Source organism: Drosophila biarmipes, chromosome 3L (assembly GCF_025231255.1).
Source record: "Drosophila biarmipes strain raj3 chromosome 3L, RU_DBia_V1.1, whole genome shotgun sequence".
NCBI lineage: Eukaryota > Metazoa > Arthropoda > Insecta > Diptera > Drosophilidae > Drosophila > Drosophila biarmipes.
Window position 1 is genome coordinate 24641100 of NC_066613.1, and position 21484 is coordinate 24662583.

The 21484-nt window shown below is 45.0% G+C and overlaps 5 protein-coding genes across 9 annotated transcripts in view; 3 read left to right on the plus strand and 2 right to left on the minus strand.

Annotated features, from left to right (window-relative positions):
* The first annotated feature begins 81 nt into the window (after window positions 1–81).
* On the plus strand, window positions 82–1369 carry LOC108035228 (enkurin). Its single transcript, XM_017110757.3, has 2 exons — window positions 82–322; window positions 384–1369. Exons 1-2 carry the CDS (start codon window positions 217–219, stop codon window positions 1199–1201), a joined length of 924 nt encoding a protein of 307 aa, XP_016966246.1. The 5' UTR covers window positions 82–216; the 3' UTR covers window positions 1202–1369.
* Window positions 1333–3926, minus strand: LOC108035226 (uncharacterized). Its single transcript, XM_017110756.2, has 3 exons — window positions 3780–3926; window positions 1566–3436; window positions 1333–1510 (listed from the first exon to the last, which is right to left on the minus strand). Exons 1-3 carry the CDS (start codon window positions 3832–3834, stop codon window positions 1358–1360), a joined length of 2079 nt encoding a protein of 692 aa, XP_016966245.1. The 5' UTR covers window positions 3835–3926; the 3' UTR covers window positions 1333–1357.
* LOC108035229 (acyl-coenzyme A thioesterase 13) lies at window positions 3762–4828 on the plus strand. The gene is made up of 4 exons (XM_017110758.3): window positions 3762–3899; window positions 3956–4021; window positions 4364–4508; window positions 4566–4828. Exons 1-4 carry the CDS (start codon window positions 3876–3878, stop codon window positions 4778–4780), a joined length of 450 nt encoding a protein of 149 aa, XP_016966247.1. The 5' UTR covers window positions 3762–3875; the 3' UTR covers window positions 4781–4828.
* A 140-nt stretch (window positions 4829–4968) lies between these two features.
* LOC108034604 (acyl-coenzyme A thioesterase 13) lies at window positions 4969–6365 on the plus strand. 3 transcript variants are annotated; one of them, XM_050886755.1, is made up of 3 exons: window positions 4969–5056; window positions 5746–5890; window positions 5962–6365. In XM_050886755.1, exons 2-3 carry the CDS (start codon window positions 5801–5803, stop codon window positions 6301–6303), a joined length of 432 nt encoding a protein of 143 aa, XP_050742712.1. In that variant the 5' UTR covers window positions 4969–5056; window positions 5746–5800; the 3' UTR covers window positions 6304–6365. The 3 variants fall into 3 exon arrangements, with proteins under 3 accessions (XP_050742712.1, XP_050742711.1, XP_016965024.1); XM_050886754.1 differs by having other exon boundaries at window positions 5050–5068; XM_017109535.3 differs by lacking the exon at window positions 4969–5056 and adding an exon at window positions 5250–5477.
* Window positions 6366–6692: 327 nt separating this feature from the next.
* LOC108035311 (peroxidasin) overlaps window positions 6693–21484 on the minus strand; it is a 33571-nt gene continuing 18779 nt past the window's right edge. For 2 of the 3 annotated variants that reach the window (XM_044094911.2, XM_050886753.1), the window contains exons 3-10: window positions 18815–19030; window positions 18669–18740; window positions 18323–18564; window positions 17345–18007; window positions 14883–15089; window positions 14617–14795; window positions 14062–14243; window positions 6693–9539 (exon numbers count right to left, since the gene is read on the minus strand). In XM_044094911.2, coding sequence (XP_043950846.1) covers window positions 6884–9539; window positions 14062–14243; window positions 14617–14795; window positions 14883–15089; window positions 17345–18007; window positions 18323–18564; window positions 18669–18740; window positions 18815–19030 — 4417 coding nt within the window. In that variant the 3' untranslated portion in view covers window positions 6693–6883. Of the gene's footprint in view, window positions 9540–14061; window positions 14244–14616; window positions 14796–14882; window positions 15090–17336; window positions 18008–18322; window positions 18565–18668; window positions 18741–18814; window positions 19031–21484 lie in introns of those variants that run through there. The other variant, XM_044094912.2, reaches the window with a different exon arrangement.

The window sequence follows — 21484 nt, forward strand, 5'->3', positions numbered from 1 at the left end:
TATTGAATTTCAAATTGTTTGAAAAGTTGTTTATTTATTCCATAAACTTTGGAATACTATGGCAACCTCTGTTTTGAGTTGAAACAAGTTAGCCCAGAAATACTTGGCAACGCAGGAGTCAATATCAAACAAACAGTCACTATTATAAGGATTAGTCAGTGAACTAGCACGCTTTAGAGTTCTTTACTTTCGACCCTATATATATTTGCATTGACAATGTCGCTGGTCTACATCACCCATCACGATGAGAACATTCTCGGGTGTGAGCAGGAGTTCGAGAAGGCCCAAGGACCCAAGGAATCCATTTTCGTGTACAAAAATCGTAAGGTTTAAAATAAACTCTCTTTTTTCTATGTATATCTTATGTATTACACTACTTTCAGCTGTTGTGGAGAGGGCCGCTAAGTATGCCAGGAAACTTCGCGACCGCTTGAATGAGGAGGACAAGAAGCTATCGGTTGTCCTGCAGAACGATGGCACTCGCGTCCTCACCGAGGCCAAGAAATCATTGCATCGCACCATGGGCTGTGCCCACACTCCGATTGACCCACCGTGCGCCTATCTGCGCAAGAACCAGGGCATCAAGTGGAAGCGCGAGAACACCCACAAGTGTCCCAAGGTGCCGCCCATGCCCCCACTACCTCCGCCGGGCAGTGGCGGTCGCAAGTCGACCATGGCGCCCAACTTCATCAAGCGCAACAAGATGTGCGCCGGACAGACCATTCCCTGTCCCCCGCCACCTCGCTACATAGACACCCCCGTGGGCACTCGTCACGATCTACTCAATTCCGGTTTGATTCCGCAGTTTATATGCCGCAAGGACTTCGGCAAGGTGCCGGTGTACCTCAAGAAGACCAAGAGGATGCTGGCCGACATGAATGCGGTGTGTGCCAAGGAGCAGGCACGTCTGCTGGAGCTGTGCCGTGGCATCAAGGGATTTACCAGGGCCTCCGTCGACCAGGCTGGTCCGCCGCCGATGCCGGGAATGCGGGTGATGGAACAGGCGGAGCGCAATGAGATTCTGGAGGGCCTTCGCCTCAGCCTCACCGACATGACCAAGCAGTATCAGTCCATGTCGCTGCTCATCGACAGCATCGCCAAGCGGCAGCGCAAGAGCAAGCTGGAGTCCGATCTTCGGCAGGTGGAACAGGACATTCTGCTAATCGAGACCACTCCCATTATCTATGTTTCCGAGTATTAGCTGATGGCATTCATTTACTTTCCTTTTTCCCTCCCCCCCGATGTGTGTCGACATCTGGCAGCCGAGTGAGGTGTCTCTTTGGGACGCACTTGCTCCGCTTTTAGAGGCGGGCACACAAAACAATTCGGTAGTTAAGGTTGAGAATAAATTTAACGTTTATGCATGTAACATTTCCACGGCAAAGCTTCCATGACACACGGGACAGGTGAGATTCCTGCCTAGATCGTAGAGTTCCTGCAGATTCTCCAGCTCGAAGAGGATTGATCGGTCGCAGAGGCTGCAGTAGCGTCGATCCAAGCTGGGGGTTATCTACGAGGACATCTTGGTTACAATATGTTTTACAATCAATGTAGCTTAAACTTACCTCCACAAAGGACAGGGTGCAGCGCAAAACTTGCCTCTCCGGAGGTTCAGCTATCACAGGTTTGCCCAACTTATCATGCAAAACCTGTAGATGTGTACCGATTTGATCAACAAAAGTTTTGGATGTGGCTCCCAAAACATGCTCCTCCGTATAGTCAGCCTTCAGTTTGCTTATCAGTCTTTGGGCCTCCATAAACATGCACTTTATCACCTCCTCCTGGAATCGCGTTCTTTGACTAAGTGACCCAAAAAACTGGAGTCTTAGTCTTATGTGTGTGATGAACAGCATCGCCAGAAGCAGCTGCAGTTCATCCCTCGTATTCTTGATATGAACCGTCAGCTGGAGGAGGCTTGATTGAAGGCAAAGAAGGGATTGAAGCACATGGAATTTGAGTTGCAACTGCTGCAGCTGGCTTTCCGTGGCATTCTCCGTAAATTGAAACGAACCCAATGGTCCATAGTCTATGTACTTTTGCCAATTCTTCTCGGAAAAAACGTCAAGACGGAGTTCAGCCAATAAATCGATGTGGTTATCAATGGGTTCATTGATTTCCAGCATGCCGCTAAGCTGAGCAAGTGCATCCTGTTTGCCCACCTTGAGTATTTGCATGACACACTGCTTCTTTTGTGACACAGTTGGAAACAAATATTCCTTGTTGCGGTAAAGGAACATGGTTATTAAGTTCTTGTTCTCGCTGGTACAGAGTCCCATTAACTGGAAGTCCTGAAGCCCATCCATAGCTATGGATTGCATCTCCAAGCTGAGCTGGTTGTTCTCGTGGACTATTTGAATGTGTTGCAAGTGGCTGGTGGCGGTTCCAGCTGCATAGCTAGTGTCGTCCAGGCTGCACAGTCCGGTTATTTTCACGCCGCCCACATAGAGACGTGCTGCCAGGGACTCCTCCTTTTCCAATCTTGGCATGCACCACGTCAGCAGATGAGCCGCCTTGCAGCAGGTTATGTAGTAGCAATCCTTGACGGCACATTGGGTGATCACTGCCATTTGCAAGCCCAAGCGATCTGCTTTCTCCCACAAAGTCTTCACCAGCATTAGACCCCCTGCTGATGACTGGTACAGATGGATGAGTCCATTGATGGCGCCCACTAGCAGAAGGTCCTTGAAAGCGTGTATATAGCAAATGCGACCAAGCGAGGTCTCAGTTTGTTGGTGACTCACAATGCTTTTCGCATCGGCGCTCAGGGTGAGCAACCACAGACTCCCAGAGGCGGTTCCTAGGATCAAAACATGTTGGCCATTGGCCGCTGGTTCATCCGGTATCCATGTAAACATAGTGATCCAGGCGCGATTGATGAGTGCCTGATACTGCTTAAAGTTCGTTATCTTGGTCGTATCCATTTGCGGCAGTAGAGTGTCCCTCAGGACCACGGCGACGTTGAGCTCCTCCAGCCGACCCCAGCGGTTGTACTCGGCGGGTTTGTCCATCAGGCTCAAGGATCCGTAAGTGTTGAGGGAGGCCAGCAGAAGATTTCCATTGGCCAGCCGATTGGGTGCCCTCTTGACAGTCACCAATCTCACTGGTGGCACTGACTGGGAGCAAACGGCCGTGTAACCCGGCTCCAGGGCCAAGTGCTGGGCCTCCAGGACATCGCAGCTGTCGTATATGGCCACCAGATCCACCTGGTTGGCCAGAGCGTCCAGGGGTCGCAGCTCCTCAGCGTTGGAATCCAAAGAAGCCACGAAGTAGGGAAAGGGATCCACGACCATGAATTTGCTGTTCAGCTCCAAGGTAACCACATCCGACTTGGAACCGCTTAGGGCTACAAAGTTCCCATCCGCGTGACTGTTGACAAAATCGTGTATGGAGTCCTGACGGACGAATCCCTTGGCCAGCACAGGGAACTCCAGTTTAGCTGAGGGTGAACATTTGGGATATTATTATGTTACGTTACTATTACGTACTCTATTGGTAGATACAAAGGAGTTTTAGAAATCTTTAAAATATATTATTAGAAAATAAAGTTATCATAGGTATTTGAATATTTAAAATGCTTTTGTCTTGGTTATTAGATGATCACCTTATAACTTTTTTTAATAGAGTTATCAAGATTTTCTGTGGTATTTCATAGGTAGTATAGATAGATCTCAGCCACATTTACAAGTACTTTAAAGTACAGGGCGACCAAAACAAATCGCAAAAATCGGCTATCACTATCGGGCTACTTTTGATGTGTCTATAAGCACTCATACACCTACGTTTCCCGACATCTCCGGCGCCGTCAGAAAGTTCTCCCTCAGTAAGTCTTGTCATTTCCTCGCGCTCGGTTTAGTTGCGAGTCCAAATCCAGCGGAATGGCGACCAAAAAACTTGGAATGGTTAGGAAACCGTGTGCTACCATGGAGGTTTTTTAATAACCCGAGTTTTTTTTAAGGACTTCGTGAAGCAGATGTCCGAATACGCCAGCGGTTCCAACGGATTCGACAGGGTCTTGAGAATGGTGAGATTATAAACAATTGATGAAAGAAATTTAGGCGAGAGTGGAGAAACAGCTGACTCTGTCGGCAGGGATGGTATTATATAATACGGCTAGTACCTATCGATAAGTCCGAATTCGAAATGCTCATCTCTGAGATGAAAGATCCGAATAGATTTTAACTTATAATTTAGAATTACTTTTTAATGGCCATATTAGTGGTTAACTATTATTTATAATCTATTATTTTAGTTCCCTGTTTAAAAAAAAGTGTTCTTGGAATCCTCTTCTTAACTTTAATATAATCCAGGCTATCAGATACCCTATTTTTCTTGAAACCCTAATAATTTGTACCTTTATCCAAAGATCAAAATCACTGGCGGAGGTGATGGCCGCGCCGTGGGAGAGTTCACTGTGGCCGAGGAGCACTTGAACCGGCAGGGAACCCTGCATGGCGGTCTAACCGCCACAATTGTGGACAATTGCACTACGTACGCCCTTATGTCGAAGGGTAATATACATTTCAGTTGGCATTGAAAAACTGAAATAAATGAAATTAAATTTAAAGGATCCCATCCCGGAGTCACGGCCAATTTGAATGTCACCTATATTGCCGCTGCCAAACCTGGGGAGGTTATTGAAATTGATTGCAACACTGTTCGGGCCGGCAAGAAAATGGCCTACTTGGATTGCCTGCTGAGGCGTAAATCGGATGGAAAGATTATTGCCAAGGGCGGACAAGTCAAGTACATTCAATTTGACAAGGAAAAGCTGGACTTTTAAACAAAATTTCGACCTTAAAGACGAATAAATAAGCTATTTTACAATTTATATCGCTGTTTTAGTTTGATATTCATTACTATTTTATAATGATGAAATCTTTGATCATAGTAAGCTGTTAACTTTCATTGAAAAGCGGAAAGCAGCACTCTATGATAAGAAAGTCAAATATTGAAGTATTATCAAAAATTAAGAAAAAGAATGAATAAACGAAATAAAAGCAAAAACAAGTTATTCACCTTTAATATTGTTTAAGTTTTGAGTCAAAAAATAATCTTTGTAAACTAAAAAGTTATTACCTAATAAGCACTGAATACATTTGGACTCAAAACGCTTTACAGCGTTTTTAAAAACAGTTCCAAAACCATTTTCGAAATAACCGTTATTGAATTTGAAAATATGTTAGGTATCGATTTATTTCCGGTCTTGAAAAACGACGTTCGATAGATCGATTACTCGCAACGCTGTTTTGTATAAATTGCTATTGTTTTTTTGTTGGTATTACGTGAATTTGTGCTTTTTGGTGGACTACCTCGGCCGTATTTTGATATGTTCAATATTCTCTAGTGTTTCATGACACAATGTAATGTGTGTTTACATTTCCTACTCACGTCCAAAAGCGGAAAACTGCACTCGAAGATAGCAAAGTCAAATAGTTCAACCTTAACTTTTGCTTCTGCAGCAACCCATGTATTTACTGGTAAACCTATCGTCAAAACCTAGTTGAAGTATCTTTCAGATATACGTTTGTGTAGAGTATCAAGTACCTCACCTCATCAGATCTTAGCCTTGTCTCCCATAAAAATCACTTATAGTACAATAAAAATGGATTGTTCTATAGTTCCTTGTTGACTTATCTGGGTCTTGACTTTGAAGTGGCCCATACTATCTGTATCTGTCAATCTATCTAAGATATAGTATCTAGTACATTTCTAACTTTCCCAAACAAATCACAATCTTTTTTGCAGTTCAGTAGACGCTAACGAATGGTCTGTTGAGCAACATCTTTCGGGAAAATAAAACATGGGAACTCGCAAAAAAGGAGTGGAATTCGCCAAACATATCACCGAAATCATTACCAAATCAACGGGCTTCGAGAGTCACCTTCAAAAGGTAAGAGCATTTTATGCCCCCACTGTAGTCTCACAACTATCTAATCTACTATCTCATCCATCCAAATAAAGGTCAAGATTGTGGATGGCGGCGATGGAGCCTGCACTGCTGAGCTGAAAGTGGACCAGGACCACGTCAACCTGTACAAATTTATGCACGGAGGCTATATCATGACCCTGGTGGACATGATAACCACCTACGCCCTGATGTCGAAACCCTGCCATCCCGGCGTTTCCGTAGACCTAAGTGTAAACTTTTTGAATGGAGCCAAGCTGGGCGACGACGTAGTAATTGAGGCCAACCTTTCTAAGGTGGGCAAGTACCTGGCCTTCATCGACTGCACCCTAAAGCACAAGAAGGACGACTTGGTGATAGCCAAGGGAACTCATCTAAAATACATTAAATTTGACTAATATTGGGAGAAATATTTTCACTTTTCTTGTTGCTTTAATAAATATATTTTCTATAAGGTGAAGTGTTAAATTGTAGGTTTCGTTTGAAATCTATGTTGAATTATGGGTGTATCTAAAACTTAACCCATATATTTTAGTTTAATATTGCTTTTTTATAATGTTTATAACTTGAGGTGGACAAGTGGATAATGAAACATATGTTCTAAGTTTTTAAAACATTCTATTTATATTTATAATGTTTTCCAATAATATTTTTGAACCTAGGAATTTTATAATTGATCTGTTCAACTAAGTTTTAAATAGTCTTTCATTTTTTTTCTTATTTCAATAGGGTTGTAACAAAATCTTTGCCAAGTGGCGAAAAATTGTTAAATATATTTAAAAGGCTGTTTTTATTTATGGAATATTAATGTGCTTTATTTTATTACATGTGTAGCAGTACATTGTTAGTTAATTGTCAATTAAACATGCTCATTGCGCAATTGCCGGTGTTTTTTTTTGTTTTTTGTTTTGATTAGAGTGAGTGTGGCTACTACGGATAAACGTGTACATCGATATGCGTAATTCTTCGGCTGGGTCTTCACTTGACCTGCGGGGGGCAGTGGGGGCAGCAGGCCTCCGGAGGCGTCAGTGGGTCCACTCCCGGCGGACAGCTGACCTCGCCACACCGCTCCCGCAGACAGTTGACCTGGCCGTGGAAGCAGTTGCACTTGGTGCACACGTCCGGCGACCAGACCTCGTTGTTCAGCCGCGTGGTGCCCTTGTCGTCGACGCAGTGGCTCCTCTTGGGCTTGAAGGCCGGTGGTGCTGCCGCTGGCGCCAGTTGAACCACCTGAGCCACCGGTTCGGAGTCAACGCCATTGCAGGATTCCTCCACCTTTCGCAGTTTCTTGTGCAGCTTCTTGAGCTCCTTCTGGAAGCTGCCAATCAGCTCCTCCAGCCCGCTAACCCTCTCCTCGTTCACATCGTAGAGCGACTCCAGGGGACTGTCATAGCTCTCGGCGGGGGCCACCTCGTCGTCCGCTCGATGCAGCTCTCTCTTCTGGCGGCTACTCCTCTTTGTGTAGGTTTGGGGCACGTAGGAATCGAAGATGGCTGGTTGACTGTTCTCACACCTGCCGCATTCCTGCCACAGGTAGAGATTGATGCCGGCGATGTCCTCGCACTTCTTGTAGCCACCCTGGTGCTTGGCCAGAATGAATACGTTCTCGGTGACCTCGTCGAAGTTATCACCCACATCGCAGAGCACACGGCCGAAGTTGGCCTGCTTGACTTGGACTAACTGCTCGGGTGTAAAGACGCCAGGATTCTCGTAGTACAAGCGATCGCCATCGCGGAGCCGCTTGAATTGCTCCACCAACAGGCACTGGAAGAGCGGACCCACCTTGCCGCCCTCCACCTGATCCTCCAGGATGCCGCCCAGCCAGACGTCCACGTTATCGGGATGGCCATACAGATCCTTCATCTTCTGACGTATCTCGGCGTTACTTATCTCCCCAGCCAGGTCCTCAAAGTCCTGGGCCACGGTGAGATTACACAACTTCCTGTAGACATTATAGCCAGGCATGCCGTGATCCCTGCCCCTCTGGATATTGATGGCAGCCAGATCCAGCGCCACGGCATGGGCAGTTTGGAATAGCTTCTCGGTGAGCTCCGTATTGAGGTTCTGATCGGGCGTCTTCAGCTTGGCGGGTACGGCCAGAAAGCCCCTCATCAGGGGATCCACGCCACCCTCGTAGGCCAAACGCCAGGGGGCAAAGAAGGCCTTGTGGAGGAGCAGGTGACCCTGGGGTATTGGCTGGAAGGTCTCGTTCAAGCGGTGCAGTATGGGATTAATGATGGTGTGTCCAAATCGCAGGGCTGCCGTGGCAAACTCATTGGCTATACTGGGATTCACTTGCGGATCGTAGCCCTTGTACTCGCCCATCATGGCCATGCCACTTTCACCAATGATCAGGGGCAGCCACTGCTTGAAGGTGATGTGCTGCATCTGGGCGCCCACTATCTTGCGCGACTCCTGGTACAGGGTATCACCATCCCAATGGGCATTGATTTCCTTAAGTTTCCTGGCTATCCTATTGTGCTCCCTCATCCAAATGGTGTGCATGGCCAGCAGACCCACCTGTTCATTCACACGGATATCTCCGGAAACGAAGCAACTCATGGTGTTCTCATCGAGATTCCTCCTGCAATCCATGCCGTCCTGCGGGGCAGCGAAGGGCAGCATGTCCTTCTGCCTGGGGAAGTGAACGCCCACCCGAAGAAGGCCCTCCTGGGCCGAGAGATTCCTCAGCTCCTGGGCAAAGGGAGTACTGTAGCCATAGACCTGTGAGGCATCTATATACGAGGTCAGCTGATTGATCTGCTCGCGATGCTGAACGCTGTCGAAGAAGAGGGAGGTCATGCCGGACCCACAGATGGCACTGGATCGCACCACATCGATGCAACGGCGATTCCGGACACGCGGATCATTCGGGGGCACCTCGATGGGATAGCAGGGTGGGGCCATCTCGCAGCTCTTCTTGCAGTCGATGCCGTCCCAGCTCTCCGAACTCACCGACGGTATGGCATGATCCAGATCGTGATCGAGGAACTGGCCCCACTGCATCACCATGTGCGTGATCCTGGCATCCGGTGTGATCTCCTTGGTGGCCACCAAGGAAGTGGAAACCAATCGTGCACTGGGCTTCGCGTGGCCGGAATACAACATTCCCTTGGTCCAGCCCACGGGCATGCTGAAACCATTCTCGTAAATGGGTGGCGCCAATCTCCGGAAGGCAGTGAGTGAAGCTCCCCAGGTGGGATGCTGCAGGTTGTTGCAGGTGCCATCGATACTGCGGTACCGCGAATGGAAGCACATGTCCGTGCAGTTTGGCATCTCACGGTGTTCCATGCATCCGGACAGCTCAGCCACCAGATGCAGATGCTCCCGGGACAGCAGATCCCTGAACTCGTACTCCTCGCTCTTCATGGTCAGATTGTCGCCCTCCTGTACGTGCTTACGGATATTCACCAAAGTTCTTTCGTAGATCTCCGCAGCGCGTGCCAATTGCCTGGCTTGGCCAGTGGGAAAGCGGAAAACGCGCAGCAGTTCACCATAGTTGGGGGGAGCTTTGTCGGATCGGTTGGAGAAGAGCATGTCCAGGGTGTTGTTAATGGCCAGGTCAATTTCCTTGGCGGCCTCCTCGAAGGCAATGCGCACATAACGATCTCCAGGAGCCAAATCCAAGTTGTTTCTAAAGGGGGAATACAAGACAAAGTGGGGAAATAAGTTAAATCTAGCAAATTTATCAGTAAGATTAAGAAAGGTCAAGGTGACCCTAATACTACATAATTATTAAATTCAAAGACCCTTCTATGGCATATTAGAAGAGGGTTTTGGATACCCTTTTGTTGTAAGATAAAATGAGCTTTTGGTGACCCCAAAATGTTATAAAAAGAAACTTGGATCAAGAAAAGATTAAAACTGGTGACCCCGACATTTAATATTGTAATATTGTAATATTCAAAGACCCTATTATTAAGTTATTAAGATAGTTTTCGGTGACTTTGCATGTAAAGTGCATTACTCCACTTGCGAATTAATTTTTGATTAATCTTTATTAAATGCCTCGGGCCACAAGTTGACACCCCCACGGAGAACATAAAGCGCTGAGACAATCAAGATATCTTAGGGAATTTGCACATTTTAATTACCATAATGCCAGTGCCAGGAGTCGCCCAAATGGCCGCGTTGTCTAATAAAAATGCCAGCCAGTCTATTTCCCCATTTTCTGCGCCTGTCTTCCCTGCATAAAATTATGCTGAATTCTTTTTGCAAAAAATAAAAATAAGAGAAAATCCCCGCTTTGCCTTTGCCTTTCAACGGGGTGGCCTGAACGGCCGGAGGACCGGGTGAGTGGGCGGCCAGCATTAACAACAATTCATGCCGTGCATTCTGCTGCCAAGGAATGCTCCTTTAGGAAACTTTCGCCTGTGTAAACTTTGGCATTGTGCGGCGGAGGCGACGTTGTAGGTAATAACTTAACGACCATAATACACCCTGTTGCACCAGGAGGCTGGCACTATCAGTTGCCACTGGTTCTGCTCTGGGTCCTTCTGCGCCTGGTGGGCCTTAGTCGTGGTCGTGGTCGCGGTCCTCCGCCTCCAGGCAGTGGATATTGCGGAGCCATGGACTACATATTTCCACGCTGCCATTCTGCGGCTGCCCTTTTGCCTTGTCCTTTTATTTTTGTTTTTTCGGGCGACTCGACGGGGCGTTCGTTGTTCTACAGTTGACAATTGCCCACGGTATTGATAATTTTTCAAAAAGTTTGGGAATCATTCTTGATATTGTTCTAGTACATAATGGTTTTCTTAGGGGTAAATACTTCAAAAAGAGAGAAACTCATGATGCATAACTTCACAGAGTACTTGAAGCAAAGATTTAAGTGATTTTAGATTGGGAAATATTACTGTATTAAATAAAAATTACTTTAGTTTACCATGTACTTTTCAGAATTAAAAAGTACCAAAATGGTTAAAAACTGTTTCCTAAACTTTTGTTACAAATAAACATATATCAAATATTTTTCTACTTGTCTATCTATCTATCTATCAAACTATGTAGCTACCTATCCATCTGTCTATATATCTATCTATCTATTTATCTATCTATGCATATTGTGGTTAGACTTGTTTTAAAAACAATTTTAAAAATTGTTGAAAAATATTTTAAATAAATAAATATTTAAATATTTTTTTTTTAGTTAAATTTGTTTAATAATTTTGTTTAATTTTGGCTAGAACCTCTATGTCTTTTTAAAACAAATTAAAAATAATAATCTTAAAAGCAGTCACGTTGTCTGTATCATTTTGCCTAACACAATTTATATTAATTATAACGGCTAAAAAATGCCTGAGTTGGCCAATTATTATTTATAAAAAACAAAGTTTAAAATATATTGTTTTTATAGTGAGGGTATTCCTGGAGTCACCATGTGCAGTTGTCTCATTTGGTGTAAAGTTTTTCGTGGGTCCCGCCCCGACTTCCGGCTCACTCTCCCTTCTTGCCACATGCTGCGGCGTACGGCAATGTATTTCCGTGGTTAGCCTTTTTGCCAGCAGCAGGATCACAGGAGCTGCGGCAGTGGCTCCACCTCCACAAGGAGCAGTCGGCAGTCAGGAGCCAGCAGGCACCAGGCGGCAGGCAGCAGTAACAGGATAAGCTTTTGTTTTACGCCCAGCATTACCCACAACTTAGGCGGATTTCTGTGTGTTTTTGTTATTTTTGTTGCAGCGGTTTCGTCGGGGTCTTTCAGCGGTTTTCCCACTCACTCTTTATAGAGGGGGCTTTGGTTTTGGGGATGGCTATGGGTTCGGAGCTGGGGGATTCCCCCGAATGCGGCCTTCTTCCAACATAGTTTTTCACTTTTGGCGCGCTGCTTTCTCACACCCTCTCTTTTTGCCTTTTTTGCGCAGATTTTTTCTTTATAATTTTCCAACCCCGCTGCTTTGTTGCGGTCTGGCGACTGGGTTTTCCCGGCGTAATGAGTAAAGTTTCTAATGCTGCCGGCGCAGAACTGTAAGCCGATTCAGCTTCCGTCGTCACCGTCGTCACTAAATGCTCCTTACAGCCCGCACACATGGAAATCCCCAGATTTCCACCATTATCCCACTGCTCTCCCTGCTGCATTATGCATCGGGAAAATGGCTGTGTAAGCGGTTCTTTTGTGGGCCATCACTGGTCTCCAGTTCGCCAGTCGGTGGTTAATGGCCAAGTCCGTACACCCCCCTCCCAGGACCCCATTCTGCCGCCACCTCAAATTGATTTACGGCCTGTGGCGGATGGATGCGAAGACCATTCGCTCAATAAATTCACATCGTGTCGCTTTTTTTCGGAACAAACAATTTGAAAACTTCTAAGGCCGCAGAAGGAGAGTAAAAGTTGAGGTACAAGATTGGGTTGAAGTTTTAGTTTCGATGCACCTTAAGAAACAAAATCGAAATCAACATATTAAATGCCTTAAAATTATATTTGCACTTTATGAAAAAAGTCTATTGAATTAGCTCTTGAATATTAAATATTCATTAAATACTTGCTCTAAATAAAAGTGGTATCAAAACAGACTTTAAGCTTTTCCGAACTGAAATTATATGTGTATAGGTCAAGAATAATAATATCATAACTTGATTTATTATTTCAAACCCTAGTTTCTCTGCTTAACACTCTTTGGATTTTAAATTAAGAGGCACATTTTCTACGTTTCTTGAAAATTAGCTCTTAGTTTATAAATATTTAAGTGAAAATCAATTGAATGGAAGAAAATTGTGCTAGACACACTGAGAGAAAAATGCTTAAGTATAACACAACTATCTTTTCATTCTATAAGTTGTATTTATGTACATTCAACATCTCTAAAATTACTCAATCCTAGCAATAAAATATTGTTTATAAATATAATTAACTTTTTTTTTGTGTTTAACTTATAACTTAGTTCTTTTGTGTAAGTTTTGGCCTAATGTCCTTAGTGAAATACCTATATTTTCCTTAGTGTGTAACATTTCTGTTTCTTGTTCCACCCAGCAACTTGTCAACTCAATTTCAATTTGGGCAATTTGGATAACTTGTGCGGTTGCCTCAGTGAGGAATTTTCACTGCCTGTGTCTTTGCCATTTTCCCCCGAACCGAATCCGCTAGCAAGTGTGAGCGTGAGTGTGGCACGTAGCTTTTCCGGGCTTAGCACGTTTTTCAGTTTGGCAACTGGCAACAGAAAGCTGGTAACTGAAAAGTGGCAACTGGCAAGCGGCGACAACTTTTGTGCTTTCCTCCGCCGCCTTTTGATGTTCTCGCTGGAGCCTTGGTGCATATTTTATTTGCAGTTTAGCTGACAACACAGTGGAGCTTGGTGCCCTGGCAACTGGAGAGGATTAGCAAGTTTGTGCAGCTGTTAACTGCTTCTGATAACAGCCAGTCGGAGTTTGATGTTTATCCCCGTCGGTGGAGAGGTTCATATCCTCCTTGAGCAAGCCCCGGAAATTTCACAGAAACTCTCCTGGTTTTCCCTGGTTTGGCAACCACTGTGCAGCAGTTTAGCTAGCAGCTTTATTTTATGGTTTTATGTTCTTTTCATAGTTTTGCGGGAGTGGTTTCCAAGCAATTTAGTTCAGTGGAGCTCCGCAAGGATTAAAAAATCATTTGGGGCGGGCAGAGCACAAATATGCCAGCCACAATTCTAAAACATTTAGGTTACATTTTTGCAACCAACTTAAAACCATTATAAAAAAGTTATATTTTAAGTTGCCTTTATCTATATCTTATTAGTTTCAAATAAATACAAATTCCTTAAACCCTATTCATTATATTTCCACATTATACCATTTAATAACAATTCAAATAAAATAAATGTAAAATTTTTACTTGAATGGAATGTTCCCTATAAGTATCATAAAGTACACCGCACTAATTTCCCAGCTTCTCCCGCAGCGTCGTTAAGTTAATGTTCAGTTTTTCTGCGGCTCAACTATTTTTCAATTAATTAAGCAACTTTACCGCGCACTTAAACGCATTTTAAGTGCGTCCCCTGCTGGCAGAGGCCTTTTCTTTCCCAGTTCCCAGCTTTCCCCCAGTTCTTTCGCCTTTGAGCAAAAGTTTTCCCTTTGATTTTAATGGAGTTTTATGCAATCCGCCCTTCACACCGCCGACAGCGCAATTAAAGTTGCGGTCGCTGCTCAAAGTTGAGCTATTTGATTTTGATTCTGGATCTTCCGTTTGCTCACCTGATGGTAACCAGGGCGGAGGCGGAGACGCGGCCAAACTGATTTTTCAGCTGGCACTCGTACCGCCCGCCGTCGGGAATGGTCACATTCTTGACGAAGAGACTGCCGGCGCCGCTTATTTGATATTTCTCCGTCAGCTGCACATTCGGATCAATGAGCCGGCCATCGTGACGCCAAGAAATCTGAGGGGTGCAGAGAAAAAAATGTAAAACAACTTCATTTTTCCATATATAATAGTAGTATTTAAAATTATAATATTAACATAAACTTGATAAAACTGTTCTAAAACTGTCTAAAAATATGCTGCTATTTTTAACTTATTGTTCGAAAAATATATTGAAGCATACTTTTGGACACCTTGATAATTTTTTTGAAAAAATAGGAAGTAAGAAAATTGTTTGTATTCGATTTCTTATATTGCTGCCGAAGTAAGCCAATTTTGGGAATGTTTTTTCCGGTGATCGAGCGGAAAATGAGACCAAAAGGCAGCGTCAACAAGTGGCGGGTAAATAAAAAGTTTCCGATTCCGTGGCCAATCCGGGTAAGTGAGTTTACCTGCAGTCCGTCCTCGGGCTGGTCGGCCTGGCAGGGCAGCTCGATGGTGGTGCCCGTAATGGCCGCCAAATTGCTCGGCTCGATGGCGAGATGCGGCGGCGATTGCGAGCGTTCCACTTTGATGGTGGCCTCCAAGCTCGTCTCTCCGTTTTCATTGCGCGCAATGCAGCGATAGACACCTGCGAGGGGGCATCCAGAGGATAATGTCCAAGGTATCGGATTGAAATGAAATGTAAACCGTTTTGGAAATCACTTTCCCTACTCACCGGCATGCTCCTGGCGGGCCGAGCTCACCACCAGTTCGGTGTTCTCGTTCTCCAGCTGCAAATCGGGGGTATTTTCCGTCAGGAGGACTCCATTGAACTCCCAGTCGATGGTGGGCAGCGGATTGCCGTCGGCATCGCACTCCAGCACAAAGGCCTTGCCCAGTTTGATTGTTTGGCTTTGCGGGGCCGTTAAAATTTCGGGCAATTCTGCAAGAGTGGCAAGCGGTGCAACGGGGCGAATGAGTGATTTTCGAGCAATTTTCCTGCTCCAAATGGCAGCAACAAGCGACTAAAGCAGGGCTCGCGTTGGCCTGCGTTTTCGGTTTGGTTTCTATGAGTCCTTTGTTGCCGCGGCACCACCAAAACACCAAAAGCCCACCCGCAAAGTTCACCCCTTGACCCGCTTTAACCGCCGGGCAGTGGGAATTCATTTCTACACAACTATTTCAAAAGTCGCAAAAAACTCTTTTCGATATTGTTTATGATTGACTGAACACGCTATTAAAAATGTAATCCCTCTTAGGAAATAGCAAATTTAAAGTGTTCCCTAAATTTATGATACACAGATATGTGTGAAGTAAAGTAACTGGCATAGAAGAAACTATACAACTATTCTTAACTTAAATTTATTAATAATATAATGGATAAAAATAGCATAGATTAAATTTTAACATCATAAAATGAAAGCCTATCCCTAACTTTTTTAAATTTAAAAATTGGTTTAATTCTTTATTTTTAATATTTTATATATATGTAATTTTAAAGCACCTTATGCTTGCTTTACCCCACCGTACCTTCCTGCGGACCCTGGGGGCGTATGCGTAATATGCAATACAAAATTCTCGCAGCATACTTTTCAGCGCGGCCGCCATATTTATTTGAATACGAATGTTTGTGTTTGCTGGAGTGTTTGCCCGTGTCTGTTTATGCGTTTGCCGGGTTAATTATGCTGACCAAGCGCCATGCCTGACTGCTTAAACAGTTCAGCCGCCCCGTGGGCCCCGGGATGCCCGAAATCCCCTAATCCCCATGCCCGCACCCACTGCCCACCATTCACCATTCACCATTTTCTCCAAAAACCGCAGCTCGCAATTTGTGCGTGCCCTCGCCGCACATAATAGTTTATAATTTTTGCACTTAATTCTGCAAAATAATGCATAAATTTCGCACTTCATTTTGTGCCGACAACCACAAATTATAATGAGCCATTGTGCTGCATCAAGGCGGCGGCTGCACTTTTGGCCGTCTGCGATCTCCATTCCCCCGGGGCTGTACATAGGTTTATACACCATATACATTTCACTCCCCGTTGGCCATTTCTATTGCGCCATAAAGTACAGTCACGTACAAACTCTCGAAATACGGCAATAACGAATGGAAAAACATAAAAAGCTCAAGTGCCAAGTTGTTTCGAGGTTAACCTCCTGCCGGGATGCACTTCTTCGGTTGTTTAATGAGCAGAAAGCTGCGAAGCGAGAGCGCTTAATGTGCGCCAATCAAACCCAGAGCAATTTATTTACTATCGCATAACCTCAGTGCACTGCAAAAAAATGGGTATACAAAATATCAAAGCAAAAAAATAAACTCTTTTTTTAGTTTAAAAACAGGTTGCTCTTTAAAAAAAATATTAAAATGTATCCAAATATTTCATAGTATTGGCCTCTTTCTCATAAAGAAATAAACAAAACTGCCTTAGATTTTTTCCGCAAAAATCGCTAAATTCCCCGAGAGCAAAAATACAAACTTTTGTGATTTGATTTGTCTGCATGAAGTTCCATCCAATCACCGCCACCACCTGCTGTCAAAGTTGTCGCAATTTTCCCATTGGGAAAGTGGGGTTTTTTCCGCCGGGGCAAGCTCCTCTGCAAAGTCCCAATGCCCCAATATCAGTTGAGTTGGCGTGGCCAGTATCCTGGTCAGTCTCGATGGCAGTCTCCCTGGTCTGCGAATCGTTGCCATTTCCCATTCCCAGACGAAAACAAATTAAATCGACTGCAAATTGAGTAAAGCGCGACAGTTGTGACTCTTATGCGGGGTGCAACTGTGTGGCTGTCACAGGGCGATGGTCTTAATGGGGACTCCATTGGAAGAGGACTCTGGGTTTTGCCCAGTGATGGGCAGTACTTGGGTACAAATTTAGGTAATGTGACGGATCTATTACCCTATTTTTAAAGTATTGTTTTAGCAAAGAGTTTGGCTAAGGTAGTGAGCCTAAACACATAAATCTCAAGAATTCGCGTGCCCAAACATGTGAAAAATAGCAATAATAGCTCTTTTACAGAGGTTTCTGGTATTTTTCTTTATATGATTGATTTTTTATATCTCTGTTTTATGCTGCACTAGCTGAGAAGTTGCCTACCCTATGGGGCACGACTAGTGATTTAGGCCCCGTTCCTCTACACGTACCTTGGCCCAAATAAATCTCCCCTCCGAAATGAAGCATCTCTGGAACATTTACTCACCCTTCAGCTCGATGCGGGCGGTGGCCTGGACGCTGCCCAAAGAGTTGCGAGCCTCGCAGCGATACGTGCCGGCCGAGAGTTGGGTGGGCTGCAGCAGGATGAGGCTGCCATTGGCCTGGAGTTGGAGGCTGGGTGTCGACTGCGAGAGTTGGCGGCCATTGACGAACCATTGTATGTCCGGCTGTGGCCAGCCGGAGGCGGCGCAATCGAGGAGCACGTGTCCGGAGCCATGGAGGGCCACAATTTGGTCATGCGGCTGGTGGGTAAAGTGCGGTGGCGATGGCGATGGCGTGGCTGTTCCAGCATCCGCCCACACCTGATTGCTGCGGGCATCGATGGGGGAGTCGAGTGGGTGGTCAGCGCCATTAACTACCAGGCGGACAGGCTGGGAGCGCAGCTCGTCCATCTCGTTGCGAGCAATGCACTGATAGATGCCCATGTCGCTGGCCTCCACACTGCGGATGAGCAGGCTGCCGCTGGGCAGGATCTGCGCCCTCGCCTGCTGCTCCTCCTCGCCGCCGCTGTTGCCGCCGCCCACCTCCTGGGTGTTGTGCATCCACGTGATCTGGGGGCGTGGCTGGCCGCTGACCTCGCAGCTCAGCTCCACCTGCTCCCCGGCAAAGGCCTGGGCGTCTTGGGGTGCCACCAGGAACTGCGGCTTCGCTGCAAGTAATCCCATTCAGAGGGGCCATCAATTCGGTATTAAAATGCATCTGTGGCGCATATCAGAAATCGTGCCGCCAATCGTGTGGGGCTTTCAGGCAAATGTCTTTCAACTCAATTTGATGGAAAATGTATTTAAGTATAAGCCGTGCTCGTGTCAATTCCATTCAATTTGGTTAAAAGGAGTATAATATATTTCTTAGAGATCTACAAAATGTAGATATCTTAAATAAAATAAAGTTCTTCTTTAATAACTAGTAAGACTATAAATACCTTTTATTTATCTATTAAAATCAGCCCACCATTTTTACTTACCACATTTAAAGTGATGCTCGGTCAGGCTGGAGAGTCCCTGGTTTTGGAGCACCTGGGGAGTGGAGCAGGTGAGCGAGATGGTCACCAATTGGCGCTGGACATCCAGGTGCCAGCGGCGCCAGAGCGAATAGACTCCACAGTTGCAGTCGATGGCATTGCCATCCAGTCGCAGGCGCTTCAAGTTGTTCAGCCGGTTAAAACCATCCACGGGCAGTTGGGTCAGCTTGTTGTTGTACACGAACCTGGAACGGGGACAGGGACAAGGACAGTCCAAAAAGTTAGTGACAGGAACTCCTGGAACCCCGAGTCCCTCCCCGATAATGGAGGGGAATCATCATCGACTTACAGGCGGTTCAGACGCGGCAAGTTGTCAAAGAGCCCGGCGGGCAGCTGCCAAATGTCATTGTTCTCCAGGAAACTGAAAGCGGAGAAGGACGTTGGTGGGTAAGGCGATTGCTCGAGGGGATCCTTAATTAAGGCGGGTTCACTTACATCGCCTCCAGGCGTGGCATTCGCTGGAAGATGGCCGCCGGTAAGCGGCTTAGCCGATTATTGTTCAGATACAGGAACCTCAGCGCCGGGAGTCCGTTGAGAGCCCCATCCTGCAGGTAAGCCAGCTCGTTCTCGTTCAGGAAGAGCGTCGTCAGCTGGGCGAGACCACTGAGCGCGTTGGCCGGCAGCTCCTCGATGTGATTGAAACGCAAATCTCTGCAAAAATGTTGCCGGGTGCGGGAACACAAGAAGAGCGGAGACAGCGTGAGTGTATGGAGTGGACAAAGGGGCAGAATGCGATTCGCAGATTGCAGATAGCAAAACGTTTATCTGATGGATGGATGCGAGTTGGGTAAAGAGTAAGCGAGGAGTTGGGTTTACTGCACTAAAAGAAAAAGTATCCGCTGAACTTATCAATCATTTCAAACGAATCTGTGTCAATGATGCCTATTTTCACAAGTCATAAAATGAAAGGCTGACAATGATGCCAACTCTACAAGCAATGCAACTTGCCCGGTTTACCAGTTCCAGTAAAATACATTAAAATTTAAGTTAACCTGTCTTGATGCATTCTACAAAAATTTAATACTAACAAGAGAAAACGTGGCATCCTTATTTGGTATTAAATACTGTGATGCTAAAAAAAACAATGATGCCAACTTTGCAAAAAACGCAACTTGGACGAAAACGAATGAAGCAAACTAACGGTTTTGTTTTGTACTAAAACTTTAAATTAGCAATTCTTTTGGAAATCAAAAATCAAAGTTACTGGTATGACATTATATTTCCCAGTGCATTGTAACTGGAAGACTTGCAGTTGATGGTAAATCAATTTTTGGTTCTGTCCTGGCAAATTGCTGCAAGTTGGCAAAGCCAATTCTCGTCATGCGGTCTGTTCTGCTTCCTCTTTCCTCTTATTCTCACACTATGTGGGCGTATTGATGGGTGTTGAGGGACTATTTTTGGGTACTAAGGTGGTTGGGTGGCATATGGATGTTATGCACCATTGTCACATGCAATTAGTGCAAAGGAATTCCGTTTGAAGAATTAGAAGGCTGCCAGTCTTGGCTCGCGCACCCACTAATTTCAAGCGAAATCCAATTATTTACCCCAGCTAAGCACAAACTTAAATTGCATATAGTATATCCCCACACCGGAGCCGCATTCATCCGCCTCTTAGAGCGCTTGATAAACCGTTCTAACGACATCCGCTTGATATGGCGGAGCTCTGCAAACAACAACATACTCGTTTACACAAACATTTTGCGCACATTAAAAATTAATTACAAAAAGTTGATGCTCGCATAGTTTATGCCCGTGCCCGGCGACAAAGCAGCCAAGCGATAAGCCGGCAACCCCGGCAACCAACTGGTACACCATATATAGCATATAGTGCAGAGTTGGGAACCTAAGCCACGGATTGGGGTCTCCTCGCATATGCCAAGCTCACGAGCTGCCATTAGCAACGATGCACTCAGAGAAATTACCACAAGTTCTAAGGGGAATTGAGAAATTAAATTCAAGAGTATTTAAAAAACGGATTAATGTTTAATCGGTGCTATTATTTTTTCAAAGTTTAAATATTTTTGAGGAGGAAAACTTTGTTTAATGTTTGTTTAATACCTTATGTAAAATCCATAAATATATAGAGAAACCATTTGTTTACCATGTTTTGCAATGTAGTCTTTGAAAGATCCATTTTTATGAAAAAATTTAATAATTACATTTTCTTTGAAGTTCTAAATTCAAAGATCTTGCCCAGCACCACATGGCACTTGTAAAAATCCAAAAAATAATTTATCCGAGTGCAGGATCTGGTTGAGGGGCACGGCTATAGGATTTCAGCGGGTTAAGGATGTAGCTGCAAGAGCGGTTAAAAAAGTTTCTAATCAACTCATGAACTTTGTTGCTGTTGCTGTTGCTTTTGGCCGGGTTTTAGCTGCTTGCCTGCTAGCTGGTTGCAAATTCAATGCGGCAGCGAAAAAGTTTCTTGGCCAAAGTGAAAATTATACCGAAAATGCAGCTGCTGCTGTTGCTGTTGCCTGCCTGCTGGCAACATCGTTTACCGCTGCCTGATGTTGCCGCTGTCTTTGTTGGCGCAATAATTATGACCCTGTTTTTTTTTGCCTTTTTTTGTGTACTACACTGTACCCCTTCACCTTATCCCTTTTGGCAACGCTTTTGGCCAGAAGCCACTGCAATTGGAGCTGGGGAGCTAAAGTTGTCTAAACAGAAATTATGTTTTGTGGCCACTGTAAACATGCAACGCACAAAGTGCAACCAAACTAACTAACTACCAACAGCAACTAACGCCGGCAACAACAACCTGCAACCCTAATTGGTGTCAGCGTTTCACAGTGCTTCAATGTGTGTGTTGGCCAAGTGCAATCGTGTCTGTTTCTGTGTTTGTGTCTGTGCTCAAATTGCAACTAAAGACGAGGATGCAACACACAGGAAAAAAGGCAAAACCTCGCACACAGGACAACAAAAAAGGCAACACAAACCACCTAGGACAACGAAAACAACTTAAAAATCCTGAGCAGAACAAATAGTTTTAGTCAAGGGGTGCGACTAATCAATACCCATTAGTCACTGCTTCGTTTTGCCTACATCATCAAAAACATCCTAAAAAATCAAGGAGGCCACAATAAAATAGGAATTTTAATATTT